General features: G+C 36.1%; 1 protein-coding gene across 2 annotated transcripts in view; it reads left to right on the forward strand.

Annotated features, from left to right (window-relative positions):
- CNTN1 (contactin 1) overlaps nt 1-15,466 on the forward strand; it is a 217,410-nt gene that overhangs the window by 144,257 nt on the left and 57,687 nt on the right. For both annotated transcript variants that reach the window (XM_040062019.2, XM_040062020.2), the window contains 8 exons: nt 3,489-3,618; nt 6,284-6,456; nt 8,439-8,534; nt 9,379-9,585; nt 10,846-10,942; nt 11,098-11,279; nt 12,463-12,587; nt 14,626-14,743. In XM_040062019.2, the coding sequence (XP_039917953.1) occupies nt 3,489-3,618; nt 6,284-6,456; nt 8,439-8,534; nt 9,379-9,585; nt 10,846-10,942; nt 11,098-11,279; nt 12,463-12,587; nt 14,626-14,743 (1,128 nt within the window). The remainder of the gene's footprint in view (nt 1-3,488; nt 3,619-6,283; nt 6,457-8,438; nt 8,535-9,378; nt 9,586-10,845; nt 10,943-11,097; nt 11,280-12,462; nt 12,588-14,625; nt 14,744-15,466) is intronic.

The following is a 15,466-nucleotide window of genomic DNA, read 5'->3' on the forward strand; positions in this document are numbered from 1 at the left end:
TTCACATTTTCTGAAGAGACATAATAATTTTCTTCCAAAAAAAGAGAAATGGATGGATATACTTAATACCTGTTTACCTTGTCTGTCTTGTCCCTGCTCGGAACTTAAAAGACCATTTCATGCTTCTGCTGAGTGTCTGACATTCGTAAATAAATAATCATAATATATTTGGTGATCACAGTGCTCAGAAATGTGGAAGTGCCCTGTTTATGTTCCTGCAAGCCTGGTAGAAATACTTTGGCGAATTCCCAGACCATCTTGTTTCTGAGCATGAGCTTCTCAGACAGAAGTCTATCCTCATTTCTCTGACATGCTGAAAACAGTACAAGATCTAAATATCAAATGGTTTCTGGTCTTGCAAGGCTAATGCAGAGCCTGACAACTTAGTTAAACTGATAATGAATGACTCCAAGACTCTTATGTTCGGCATCCTTTAGCACTCAAAGTTAATCTAGCCATGCACAATGTCAACAGGTCTTTGTCCCTCTCTCATGTTAAAATATGTAACTGGATCAGCGCTTTCGGGTAGATCAATACTCACACCTAGCAACTGTCTGGGGCAGCCAATTCTGGCCACATTAAGTGCCAGGGAAATAGATAGGTGTACAGGAAGCAGAAAGAGGAGGAGAAGACTTATTAGAAAATGTCTCTTAGAGAGCAGATGACAGGACCACCTTCCAGAGGGAAAGATTCTTATAGAGGTTCTGTAATCTCATCAGTTGAGAAAAGATTTTCTTGACCTTTTTGCAGACTTCCTAATGCATTTTAGCACTATTGAAAGGTCTGAGTCTTGTCTTCAGAATTCACTGAAGAAGGTCTTCAGCAGTCAGGTGATAGCTTCCACTTCAATTTAAAATACTAATCATAAAAAATTTACCCAAAACTTAGGCCACTGATTGAGATACTGTCAGATCCTCTTGTCTAAAGCAGGACCCAAACATAGGAAATGTGCTCTTCATCACATCCCCTGTTTGGCTAATATTTCAATTTTCTTCTTTCTCTACTTCTCTTTTTCATGTAGGCACAACTTCAGTAAGCTGATGCTTTTCCTTGTACTCTTAGTTTTCCCTTCTTCACCCTCCAACCTTTGTCATGCAGTCATGGTACTTCATTTAAAGTATGAACATTTCTTGCACATCTTTTCACAACCCCTTTCCCTTCTCTTTTCTCCCATGTGCTGTTTCATATAATTGATCCATGCTTTCCTTGTGGCTGAGAAGGAAAGGTTTATTGTTTGCCATACCTGCAATTCAATGTGCACATCTTATTCTGCTCAGACACCTGAAACCAGATTCATAATAGATTGGAGCAGAAGTGCCTTTTCAAAGCACATTTGATAGGTGTGAGACGCAGGCAGTATTATAATTAATAGTGCTGGCCACATTAAAAATGCATGCCATGAAATGCCTAAGTGCTCTGTAACATCATTTGAGTCCTAAGGTGAAGAGTCAGCTGCATATGATATGGCTATTTGCTGCTAGAGGGTATTGCTATTTTGTATTCATATTTAAGAACTGCACAGAACATGCCATCAGGTTTCTGGCTTGTTCATTACAGTTTCTGACTAAGTTCGTGGATCTTGCCTTTTCAGTCTGAGATTTGTTCTTTTGGTCTAGCAATAGATAGATTTTTATATCGTGTTGTGCTTTAAAATATGAAAGAGAGCAGACCATTGTTTAAGGGCTCTGCCTTTCCAGCTGCTCTTCTTTGCTTCTTTGAAAGAATTCTCATTATGTGAATTAGTTTTTAAAAATTAAATTGCCTGACCATATATCTCACAGCATAACAGTGTCTTCTGCACCTGCTCCTGTCCTCAAGGGAAATGGTGACTTTTTTCCCCCAGATCTGAAGTCAAAAGGGAACTTGCTTTTTATCTGCAAACAGTATACTTCGAGTGCTGTAATTTAGTATCCATGTGTGAATAGGGAATTTAGAAACAATAAAAAAAGATATCTGCAGAAAGAGTTTTTTTATGTATATGTGGTATTTTCACACTGGTATAATTCACACTCCTTAGGTATATAGAGAGACTCCTTCTTCCTTTATAGGTTTCCTAAAAACTGTCTAATTTAGTCTAAAATATTTTAGGACCAAACACAGGACTTTTAAGGGCATGAGTACAAACTCATAATTTGATTTAAGAACATTGATCTTTTACATTGTCAGTTTATTTACTGATCTGAGATTTTTTTGAATTACAAGAAGTGTAACAAATTTTTATAGGCAGTCCAGATACTAAAGCAAAATGTCAGAATTTTTTCCATCCTCAACCATTGCTTTTGAGTTAAATTATTCAGCCATCTCTGAAGATCTTATTAGTTAAAACTGTGTTTGTTTTGTTTGCTTCCCTTGTATTGCAAGATTCTATCAGTGATTTTATAAGTCTCTGGCATCTCTAGGATTTGGAGCAAGGCTCTGAACTGAATGGAAAGTGAACCTGTTAGCAGTCATGTACTCCTTTGTTCTCTCATGAATTTGCTTACAAGTGTCCATACTGTTACTTCAGTCTCAGTAGAGACCTGTGAGAATTAGACAACTGTGTTGTTTCAAATTTTTACCTATATGGAGCATCCACTGCCTCCTCACAAAGTCATTCTGTACCTAGATTGTATATTTGACATTTTTAAAGAAAAAAACTGTTACATCCTGAATTTACTGAGAAGAATTTTCCTAGAACATTCCACCTTTCCTCTTAGTCTTGCTTCTTAGACCCCAAAAGTGCTACCTTATATGCTTGGGGGAGATAAAGGAGAAGGGAATGCAGCAGGGGTGGGCAGATCCTACCAACTTTACAACAGCATCCACAAATGAAGGATAAAGACTAAAAAATACACTTTGTGTTCAAACCTGTTTTACATTCACTTTTAAGTGCTTGATTTTGCAAACTGAAATTATTTTCAGTGTAGAACCTTTTCTAAATTATATTTTGGAGTGTAGAAGCTAATACATACCTCAGCTTAAAAGAAAAGACAGATGTGATCTGGAAACAATGTAATTTTGGGCTTTGATACCCAACATAAGTGGGCTTTTTGTCCGATGTAGTGAAGATTCTGTCTAAATACAAAAAATTACTGGAGATGATTAGGCTATAAGATCAGTTGTTTTGGATGTGGACCTTTTTAATCAGAATTTGTTGTTCACTGTGAAGTTGGTCCCACTGTATTTTTAAGGGACATATCTTCAGTTCCTAATTATCTCCACATTTGGCCTAAACAGTGACAAATAATTAATTTCACCAAAGAAGATACACAAGATAGTATTAGAAGAACAAAGTGTGAGTCACTTTGGTTCTCAGAAGGCAGGTTCTCAGTGAAAGACAGCACTTTTGTTACCCTTACTGCTCCAGTTTTGCTGAAGCACATAGAATTTAACTTCGGGTGATTTACTATTTTGCCTTCACATTTTGATTGTTGAATGTGTGATGCAAATTCATCTTCAATTTGACTGCTAGTTAAAAAGTGATAAATTTGAAACTATTCTGTTTTCAGAGGAAGGAAACAAAGGTTATGGACCTGTTTTTGAGGAGCAGCCTATTGATACCATCTATCCAGAAGAATCTTCAGATGGACAAGTTTCAATGAACTGCAGAGCTCGAGCAGTTCCTTTTCCTACTTACAGGTAACATCTCATTTTCAGATCTTGCATATTTTATTATGCAGTTGTGTTATTAAATGATTAACTGTCTTAGAATGTTGGAGTAAAGTCTTCAAGGTGGGAAAAAATGGAGAGATAGGCAATTTTTGAGTATAACTCAACCTTGATTTGATTTGCTAAAATGTCTCATCAGTGTTAAAAACAGAATGTTATGTTAAATATTTTCAGCTTTTGAAAGAAATACTGATCCATATGTAAAGTTTTTTTTTTTTAAAAAAGTGACCTTCAAAAAAGTTTAAGAGCCTATATCTTTCCAGCTTTGGCTAAGGTTGACTGAGATTTGAGAATTTGTTCTTTTTGATTCAGAATGGCTTTTTTAAATTCTATTTTGCTTTGATAGGAGAAGTACTGATTGTTGAACTGGGATGTTCTACAAAGTGTTGCTTTTGCATACACTGTGTTGCAGAACAGTGATCAAGACTGTGTCAACTAGGCTACTGAAGGCATGAAAAACTTCCTTCTGAAAAAATGTTTCAACTAGTTTTAATAGATTCCTACATGACTTCTTTCACAATAATTACTTTATTGTAGAAAGCAATACTTTGTTGTGAATTCATATGAGTTTGTCAGCCATTACCTGCTCATTGTGTAAACAGAAATGCACTTAAGATTATCAGTATTAAGGCTGTGACTAAATTACAACCTGATCACAAGCAGAAAACGGCTGTCATTGTACTAAAGACAGACACAATATCTTGCCAGCAAAACAGATCCATTTCAGTAAATTACCCTATGACCTGCCCCCAGTACTCACTTATGTGTATTCCCAGACTGGTTTCTAGAACAGAAAAAACAATCAAGTCTGCTGGATATTCCTTTAAATGTGTTACAGTATTGTGCTCAACTGTGGTATTCCTCCATCAAAACAACTTACTTCATCTTCACTGCCACTTTTTAAAATATGCTAACAGGTTGTCTACCTGTACAGAACCACCATTTGAATATGATACTGCTACATGACATTTTGTTGCACTTACTTCCTCTTGCCGTGCTTGGAAAGTGTGGAGAGACTACATATGCTAAGATCTGATTGATACCCTTTGATGTACTTCCCCATCCCTTCCACCTGGTCCAGAGACTCCCTCAACCCTGTCTGCAGGGCTGTAAACACACCATCTGTAGATGATTACAAGCTCTAAATAATTTTTTACATTCTTCTTTATCTCTGTTGTGGGCTCAGCAAAATGTGAACTAGCAAAATCACTCTCCAAGAATTGCATTGCACCTCCAGAGCTTCTCCGTCTAGGAACAGATCTGACAATTGGCACTGATAGGTGATGTGATGATAATTTCAATACAGAATAAGGCCACTTTTCTTATTTCCTGACACTATTTGTAGTATACCTTAATATGTTATCTTCAACTCAGCCCTTTAACAGTTATTAAGCCAAAATTCTTGTATCTCAGGGGCAAATAAGTCCTTCCTGCCATTTTCATTGCAGGATGAGCTGTCCTCAGGACATTTATAGCTAGATATTTCTGAACAGAGGATATATTTATTTTTTTGTAACACAGACATGTATAGTATGTCTCATAACACTGAAGTGATACCTCTAGAATTCTGTAAGATCAAAATGCTATTTGCTGCATCTTTAAAATTCTTCTATTTCATTAGATTTTTTAAAATATATATATATATATATATATATATTTTTATTCATGCCACTCTTACTATTGCTTCTTTCTGTGGCAATTGCAAGTTCAACTTCCAAATGAGACCTCTGCATATTTTGGTACATCTTCAATAGTGAATGAATAGGTGGTGGGTGTGTTATTATTGTCAAATACTAATGCCTAACTTTACCTTATGAAAAAAGAAAATATTTATGCAGAAATAATTTTATGATCTTTAAATGTATTCAAGTTGCATCTTGGCTGTCTGCATGAGCCAGGCAATTCCTTTCTAAAGTAAGGGGCTCCCTCCTGTGGACACAATAATAGATACAAATATAAATCGTGGGTACTGGTACCCACTCCGTGTTTTTTCACCTTTCTTAAAATAAGTAGAAATCGGTCGGAACTGGGCTGCCAGTTTCTGTCATAATCTCTTAAGTGAAAATTGTGGTAATTCAGTGAATTGGCTCTGGAGTTTTACCATAACTAAGGGAAGAGTGTCCAGCAGTTTACTGAAGCAGTAGTAAGTAGGTCTTATTTGAAACATGCCACGGTTTTCGCACTGACTTTACTAGCACATTGTGTTTTATAAAACATTTTCATTATCTACAGCAGGTTTACAAAAATCTATCATTACCCCATACTGTAAAAGTGCAGAGGGAGTACATTTTTATCCAGTCTGACCTTAGATATTTATTTGTGATATGTTTAAAATCCACATATTTCGTGACTGGATAGCTCATTCACAGCCAGCTCAAGCATCTCTTACTGCTTGGCCAGCAACTATGCTTTAGCAAACTGTGTCACATCTCTAAGAAGGAAGAACTGACACTGTTAGGTTTAAAAGACCTTTGGAGTTCAAATCTGTTCCTCTTGCTGAAGGAAAACTTATAGTAGTATATTAATAACTTCCTGCATAATTTTTAAGATTTTATGTATTATTTTTCTCAATATAGTTCTTACCAGGTTTGCTTTTTGGAGCCAAATCTTACATCTGGCTTTTCTTTTTTAATAGGTGGAAACTCAACAACTGGGATATTGATTTAACAAAGGAGCGCTACAGTATGGTGGGAGGCAGACTTGTTATCAATAATCCAGAGAAATCAAGGGATGCTGGAAAATATGTCTGTGTAGTGTCAAATATCTTTGGAACTGTCAGAAGCAGTGAAGCCACTCTGAGTTTTGGATGTAAGCCGTTGTTTATGTCAGAATATAGAAAAATTATGGTTAGATAGGAATGCCCAATGTTTTAATCTGTGGTGTATTGTGCTAACATGTGCAGTATCTGTAGTACTCTGTAAAAAACAGTATTTTAAGTGCCTTAGCCTGCAGAGATCAACACAAAATAAGTTTGGAAGCATTTTATATTCTTTAGCATTCAGTTGACCTAACATAACAACGTTCCCAGTGGGTTGTTGTTAAATTATTAATTGAAGAGAGTCATGGAGCCAGATCTGGAGATAATAACGTCCGTACTCTTTTAAAGTCATGGTGGGACCTGAGGGGAAATAGTCACAGAAGAAAGGCTTGAGTGAGGGCATATGGTGATGAGGTGCAGTGCAAACACAACTGCAAGAGGAAGGCACAGCACTTGCTAGTAAAGTATGCCCTGACTCGTAGGCTACAATGAAAAAACCCTGCTGGGGGAACTTTCTGTCAACTTCTGACAGTCAAGAGCTATTCTTGTGAAGACATGTACATATACAAACTTGCATATCACCAAATACATGAACTGTAAAAAATTGATGTACTAAATGAAGACTAATACAAAATTTTATGGACTTAAGACAATGTTTGGGATTTTTGTTTTATTTTGCCTTAAATTGCCTACTTCCCAGTTATATTTTATCATCAGAGGGCAAAAAAAGGAATCCCCCCAAAAAAGAATCCGCTCTAACTGGGGACCATCCACAAAGCCCTGGGTGCCCAGACACTCAGGGTTTGGTCCCTCTCTTGTCTTTAACCAGCCTCCATAAGTAGAATTCACTCCTTGCTGTAGAAGATCAGACATGTAGTGAAAAATTCAGCTTTCTGATAGTACTTGTGAGACTGTGGAACCACAAATATTAGGGAAAATCAAAAGCTATAATGAGCTGATGGATCATGTCATCGTTGATACAGTCTTAACCTGTATTTACCCAGTGTATCTTCTAGAAAAAAAATTGAAGGCCAGGTTGTTATTTCCCAATGGAGAGCACATCAACATTCTGTTTATGGGTTGTTTATTTATACCTAAAACAGGCTTTAGTCCAGTCAGTCCTGAATAATCAATAGGATAAAAAAAATAAACCAATAAACTTTAGAGATGAAAATAATAGAACCAAAACAGTCTGAGGCATGTTTTCTGTCTACCAGCTCACTGGCTGCATGAGCTGAATGTTGATAGTGTACTGAAAAATTATGCTGAACAGAACCCTTATAAACAGTGTTTCAATATGTAAACTAAAGTAGGGCAAAGAGGTAAGGAATAGTGAAAAGATAGTTGAAAACTGATAAATATCTGTTTTAAAAAGCCTGCTTTCATTCTTATTTATACTGTTGTACTTCTTCCTGTCTCCTTTTTAATTATCACCTACCTATAAAAGACCATTTCTTTCTACAATCACTGTTTCTAAAGAGCCAAATAGAGTTGCTAAAATTAATACAGAAAATTTCTGATCTGTGGTGTCTCTGATCTTTACTGTTTTTTATTTTTCTTTTGCTTATGCATAAACTGATTGAAAAATGTCAGCCACCATTCAGAAGTGCTCTAAAGTCTTGACCAGCTGTAATTTTTCTTTGCTATCAAATTGACTGAAACTGTGGAACAAAACTCAGATTCTCTCATGTGGTTTACCCATTGGTCCATCTAGGAATACTGTGCATACTTTTTAGATCCAGTGCCTTAAAATACAGTAAAATATTTTAAACCTAAATACTCTTAGGGATAAAGCTTGTATCACTTAATTCTTTCCCCTGGCATTTACAATTATGATGACAAAAATAACATTAAAAAATTCATTCAGTAATGACAAATAAGCAAAACTGGCATTAGGGGTCAACAAGTTTCTACCTGCCATGTATTGATGTATTTCTATACTAATCTCTACAGGACTGAAAGTAATGGTAATAACAAAAAGTTAATGTAGTTAAAATCCCTATTCTCCTCGCTTTGCTTGTTTAAAAACTAGATCTGGATCCCTTTCCACCTGAGGAACGTTACGAGGTTAAAGTGCGAGAAGGTGTTGGAGCAGTGCTTCTTTGTGAGCCCCCTTACCACTACCCAGGTAATTCAGCTAAAAGTGCTTCATTTTCAATGCCTTAAGAGTAAAATATAAATTAATATTTATTTTTGCAAGTTTCCTTTATATTTACTTGAACAGTAACTTTTGTGCAGCTTGAGAATCCCCATTTAGGTTAGGTTTGTCTTTTGAACGTTTGACCATACGTTGACAATTCATTCCACCTAGAAAAAGTCACCTCAACAGCCATAATCATGGGCTTCTGTTAAAATCATGGAACAGCAGAAGCACCTCCAGAGGATCAGAGATGAGGTTATTTATTCTCTGGAAGTGACTTCTTCTCATCATTAGCTACTGAAGAGCCCTGCAGGCATTATACCCATAATCTCAAGCATCTGGAGTTCCATCATGAGAGTTGAAATTGGCTGTTATCATTTCTTCTACCTTGTAAAATGGAATAATGATTTAGTTTTCAGGATCACTTTAAGCATTGCAAGGAACTGAAGAATGGAGACATATTAGTTGTTAAAATATTGTAAGGTTTTGTCTAAATCACAAGACTGGTGAAAACTTCCCAGCTTCTCAATTGCATAAGGTCAAGACCCAGCTGCCTCTCTCATCCCATCCCACTCCAGTTCCTGTGGGATGGTTGTGCCCAGGGCAAGGTGTGCACACTGTAGCCCAGTAACCTGCACTGACAGCAGCAGTGCCCCAGTGTTCAGTGTAGACAGGAATGAGCTGGCTGCAGAGACATGTATAAATTTCTCTCACAGAAAAAAGATCTATAACTTAGAAATCAGACTCAAGTGAGTTATATGCAGACAGCACTCTGTGGTTTAAATAGCTGATAGTGTTGGGTTTTAATATTGACTAAAATATTTTCCTCCAGATGACCTCAGTTATCGCTGGCTTCTAAATGAGTTCCCAGTGTTCATTGCTTTGGACAAACGACGATTTGTGTCACAGACAAATGGCAATCTCTACATTGCAAACGTGGAAGCATCAGATAGGGGCAATTATTCATGTTTTGTGTCCAGCCCTTCGATAACAAAGAGTGTATTCAGTAAATTTATTCCACTTATTCCACAATCTGATCGTAAGTATTTATTGGAAGTACTAAGCACGGCATTTTAACTGTTTGTATTATAATTTTGCTAACTCATAATTATTTTCATTTCTGTCAGGAGAATTATATGGAAAATTATAATGGCTACTGCACAATGTACTTGTTGTTTCAGATGCAGAGGTACAAATCATTCCCATACACAGTGAAAACTTTGGGAAAGAAATTAACATGGATTAATTCACAAACTTCCTTTCAAATCATTGAGAACAGAGTTCTTATCCCCAGAATCCCCATCTCTTTTATGTGATAAGCCCCTGATCTCAATCCCAAAATCCCAAAATCTTCAATATCTTTTCTAGTCTTGGCATTAGTTCGAAGGAGTACAACTGTAAAGCAGAAACTTTATGTAAGTGTTGATGAATGCTTCAGGATTTAGTTTTTCCCCCCCTCCCCCAAGAAAATCCCCCATGAAAAAGGAAAATCCTTTTCTCCAATGAACCTTCCTATCCAATGGTGGCCTAAGAGCTTTGTGTCTCACGGTCAGTCTCCTAAAACACCTCTGTGGCTTTGTGTTACTGGATTATTTGCCACCATTTCTTCAGGAGAACTGCATGTTTTCCAAATTGGAACCAAATTCCCTTTAGCCACTTCACACTTTCAGTCACTAGATTCTCATAAATTGATCATCAATTTTTCAGCAACCCTTTTATCTGTACAATTTTCCATATTACTGATTGAATTAGTATAATTTCAAATTAGCAATCTTTGACCAAATATTCCAATATTCACACTGCCATCTTCAACTAGAACTGCAAGAGGGTTCCTACAGGGATTGCTAATAGGGAGATTTGATTACATTTACATCCTTGTGCACTCATTAAACTGTAGATGTGCTTGCTCTGGCTCCTTCTTACCCTTACTGAGATAGAATTGATCTTAAATTCAAAATAATTCAAAATATTCTATCCAGTAAAAAACCTGTGGAAAACAGACTCAGGGTTTTGTCTGCCCATACATAGAGTACATCATCATCCTTCAAATGCAATTAGAAATTCTGTAAAAAATGTTAGGATTTGTCATCCAGAGAAAGATAACTAGTTGCTGGGTAGAACAATTATGCCTTACTAATAAAAGTTCAGTGCTTAGTCAGACTTTATAAATTGACAGGCTATGTTTTGTCTGGACTTTTGTCTGGAATTTTAAGAAAAGTTTTACTGAGCTGTGGATATCTTAATAGCTGTATGACTTTCTGGCATGCCTTTTTTTAGAAGCTTTTATTTTTCATATTAGGAGCAAAAGTATATCCTGCTGACATCAAGGTGAAGTTCAAGGACACGTACGCTCTCCTGGGGCAAAATGTGACACTGGAGTGTTTTGCTCTTGGAAAGTAAGTGTGTTTTAAATTTATTGTGCAGCACGAATTACTTTCATAATTCAGGAAGTGAAAATACATATTTCATGATCAAATGCTCTTTTTGTAGTCTGCAATTTAACCACCAGTTCTTGAACATTCTGATTTGTACTTTACTGTACCTTTTCAAGTCCGGTTCCTGAACTCAGATGGAGTAAATACCTTGAACCCTTGCCAGCCTCTGCTGAGATAAGCATGTCTGGTGCAGTTCTTAAGATCTTCAATATTCAGTATGAAGATGAAGGACTTTATGAGTGTGAAGCTGAAAACTATAAAGGAAAAGATAAACATCAAGCAAGAGTTTATGTACAAGGTAGGAGGAACATTTTTATTCTTGATGATCTGTGTTGCTGTTACTTACGTTTGAAATATCTGTGTTTTCACAGTTGATGTCAGTATTGATTTGTACTATCATCCTCTCGCACTGCTGTTTAAGTTAATAGAGCAGCATCAAAACTCTTGCATTAAATTCCAGGCCTGATATTTATGTATTAATTGAAAGACTACTCAATTTTTCTGGTTATGGTAGATGGTATATACACTTTGAAAGTTCTGTGTTAATATACTTATGCATAATGTAAATTAAATCAATTTATAGTACTTGAAGTGAAAGAACTTCTGGGAAGAAAAAGACCATTAGGTTTGTTAGGATTTCTTGTTTTCTCATTTTGTTTGTGTTTTCTGTCTTAGCTCTCTGTCTTACTAGCTGTGCACAGTTCATTATTCCTCCACCCTCTGTCACTTCTCTTAATGCATTTGGTTAGATTAGGTAACCAAAAATTGTATCTTACTGCTCATAGTGAAATCATCCCACGTAACTTGGCTTCTTGTCTGAGGTTCATGCCACAAAACCATTTCATGAAAAGGTCACACATAACATCTGAACCACCTTCAAGATTTATGTCTCTTCATTGGCTGTACAGAAGATCTTCTGAGTTAAGATCCTCAGTTAAGTGCTAGAACTTCAGTAGATCAAACTCAGAATTATTGTGGGAAGGTTATTACTGCTTATAATAAGTAAAGCTAATAATAATTGGTTTGTTTGCTTAGCAAAAGCAAATATGCTGGACCATTTTCAATATCAATTTCTTACATTCGCTGTTAGGACCAAGAGAATAATTTCCGGGAGATCCTTTCAGTATATGTGCAGTTCTGCACAATTTCATGTCATTTAACTGTCATTTTCATGGTGCTACTGAGTGATTTCCATGCTGAATAATCTACAGATCAGTATAAGTAGTAATATCTTATGTCTTCTGTCATTCAGGAAGCATTATTTCAATTCCATATTTTCTTCTCACAAAAAAATAGTTTGAAGCTTTTATGAATCTATGTTGTAAGACAAAAACTTCTTTTTTGTGCATCGCTGGGTTATCATCATTACTTTGAGTTGCCTGTTTAAGTATCATGGAAAAAGCAGTGGAATTAATACAACATAATGTTAGTTAAATATGTATGGGCTATATTTACAATGCATCATGTATTTTATTCTGCAGCTGCTCCTGAGTGGGTAGAACATATCAATGACACAGAAAGGGACATAGGCAGTGACCTGTACTGGCCTTGTGTAGCTACGGGAAAGCCTGTTCCAACAATTAGGTGGCTGAAGAATGGTGCCTCGGTGAGTGTATTGCTGTGGGTAACACAGGCTTGAGTGATGAGCTCATGGAAACAGTTTTTTGAAGCATGCATTACTAAAATATTAAAAGAAAATTAATTGTAATGATCCAAATATTTGCTGATGCCACTTGCATGAGGCATTAAAATCTGTTTTTTAAAGTTTCATCTCAATCTTCTCTTATTTCTCCAGGCTATTTAGTTTTCAGCTTTGAATTATGAACTTAACTTATGACCACATGTTTAGGAGGTGAATATCCCTTTTTTACCATGCCTGAATAAGTAAATGTCTATCAGCTTCTCTTTAAAATTAATCTTTTTTACCACGTTAAACATGAATGGGTCTTTAAAAATATAAGACAAAATAGTCATGGGAGATAAGACAATAAAGATTATTTTTTAAATTATCAGTGGTCTTTCTGTATTCTGTATTTTTTTCACATTTTTCTAGACATAGAGTGTTGCAAATGTTTAGGTGGTGTTTAAAAGAAGTCTAAAGAAGTAGTGTTTGCTAATTTAATACTATTACATTGGATATTTGGTTTAAACAAAGTATATTTTCTCTCCTAGAATTATGGAATCACAGAATAGCTTGTGTTGGAAGGTGCCTTAAAGATTGTTTAGTTCCAACCCCCTAGCCATGCGCAGGGGCATCTTTCACTAGTCCCAGTTGCTCAGAACTCCGTCCATCCTGCCCTTGAACAATTCCAGGGATGGGACATCCACAACTTCCCTGGGAAAAACTTGTTGAGGCATTTCAACAGTGTATTCAAAGTCTGTTGCATAAACTATATGAAAAGCCATTTAAGAAACAAGAAAATGCAAGGGTAGAGTGCAGCTCTGCATCTGCTGAGCTGTGATGACTCTTATCTTGGCAAACAAACAAAAGACAATGAGGCAGCTTGTTTTTTGACGGTATATCTTAAGAAAAATGTATGGTGTTGGAGGGAGAACAGGGATATCATGATTTGCTATATGGAGATGGCTTAAACCAGGAAAAACAATGCTTTTGTCTAGCTTTGGTAGTTATTACAAACGAATAATCTAACAAGTGAGTTACTTGCTGCCCACTAAACTTGGCTTTCATTAACGAAATCTGCATACTGGATTGCAGAATGCAGTGTGTAATTCTCCAGTAGTACACCAGAAAATTATGGTGTGTGGTTCTGTGATGATAAGATGATTTCCAAATGGAAGATAGCAGAAATATGTTAATTGTCTTGAAAATGTAATTTGTTTCTAAATCAGATAACTTGTAATTAGGCATTTCGTTTAGCATACAACAAAGATTCCTTGTATAAAATCTGATTTAAACATTTTCACATAAAACAGTTAAGAAATGTTTCCTTTAATCTGTTCTCTTTTCAGCTATGCACTATTCTCTTAATCTCCCACTGCTCCATGCACTCCATCCAGTGTACTTAGATACAAGAGTTAAAGCTTTCAGCTTGATTTTCACAAGAAAAGAGAATACATTAATGAGATCTTTCAAAAACTGTTTGACATCTGTTTGTAATTTACAAAATACCCCACCTTAACTACCTTCTTTTGATTGACTATATTTTTTTATTATTTACATTAAAAAAAAGTAATAGAAAACAGTTTGTACTATCTATCTCCTGGAAGAATCTTCTGAAAAACTCCTACCTCACTGAGACTTGGTTTGACGTTTTCCTGTAAAAAATGCATTGTAAAATGATGTACCAACAGAAAGTATTGACCACTGAGCATGGCATAACAAAGCTTATGTGCATAAAATTAATTTAATTCCTTGTTTCTTATTTCTGAATCAGTAGTGTTTGCACTGATATGACCACAAGGGCGTAGAGAATAAATTTGTCTACTGCCACTCATCTAGGACTTTTCCAGAAACTTAAGTGTTGAATGACAATGAATATTTCTTTAAAGAAAGGAGAACCAGTGTCACTTGGGGAAAAAAAAAAAAAAAAAAAAAAAAAGAATAAGAATGTTCATTGGTGTGGATTCTTCAGTTTATGCAGTTTATGTTAATATCTTGTCATTTTATTGATTCTGTGTTTTAGTTCCGGAAAGGTGAACTAAGAATGCAAAGTCTGACCTTTGACGATGCCGGCATGTACCAGTGTATAGCAGAAAACATGCATGGAATTATTTATGCAAATGCTGAACTGAAGATTGTGGGTCAGTGGGATTATTTCTCCATTTACTATTTCAGGGTTGAGTAAGATAGCAGTTGTATTTGCAAGTACTGTTTGGTAACAGATTCCTGTGAGGATGAAGCTAAGAACTCTCACTCAGTCTAGGTGAGATGGGGTTTATTTGAGCTCGCTCTGGTTTTTGACAACAACTGGAGGAATGAATTTACCAACTTGTGGGGCATGTTTTCTGTTCATATTTGCTTGTTCATATGATGCTTGTTTCCTGCTGTTCCCCCTCAGAGGAAGTGATAGTGCTGAAGTTCTATGAAGCACATAGAGTTACAGCCTGCACTTTTAAGCTTGCAAAACTGGTTAAAAAGCACTTTATTTTTTTCTCACATAAGATCACTCCTCTGTGAGGCAAAATCTGCTTTTTAAGAAAACATGTTGTCAGTTACTTGGCCTTTGAAGCTTTGGTCTTCGCTCTCCACTTTGGTTTTGCTTTCTACAACCCCTTACACTGAAGTCACAATGTTTGTATGCAATATAGCTGTGCCATTTGATGGCTGGATGTAGTTATAAATCCATTGTGTTTTCCTGAGGAGCATGCTGTTGAAAGTTCGGCTCTCAGACCCAGAGTTCTCAGCCTTAAAACAATTTCTGATGTTTTCACTGATTTCATTAGAGCAGACACACTGGCTATATGACATATTTTTCTAGCTTTCCCTGAGGTAGTTGCTGTTTTTCCATCTCACACTTGCCTTCA

The sequence above is a fragment of the Hirundo rustica genome, chromosome 4 (assembly GCF_015227805.2).
Source record: "Hirundo rustica isolate bHirRus1 chromosome 4, bHirRus1.pri.v3, whole genome shotgun sequence".
NCBI lineage: Eukaryota > Metazoa > Chordata > Aves > Passeriformes > Hirundinidae > Hirundo > Hirundo rustica.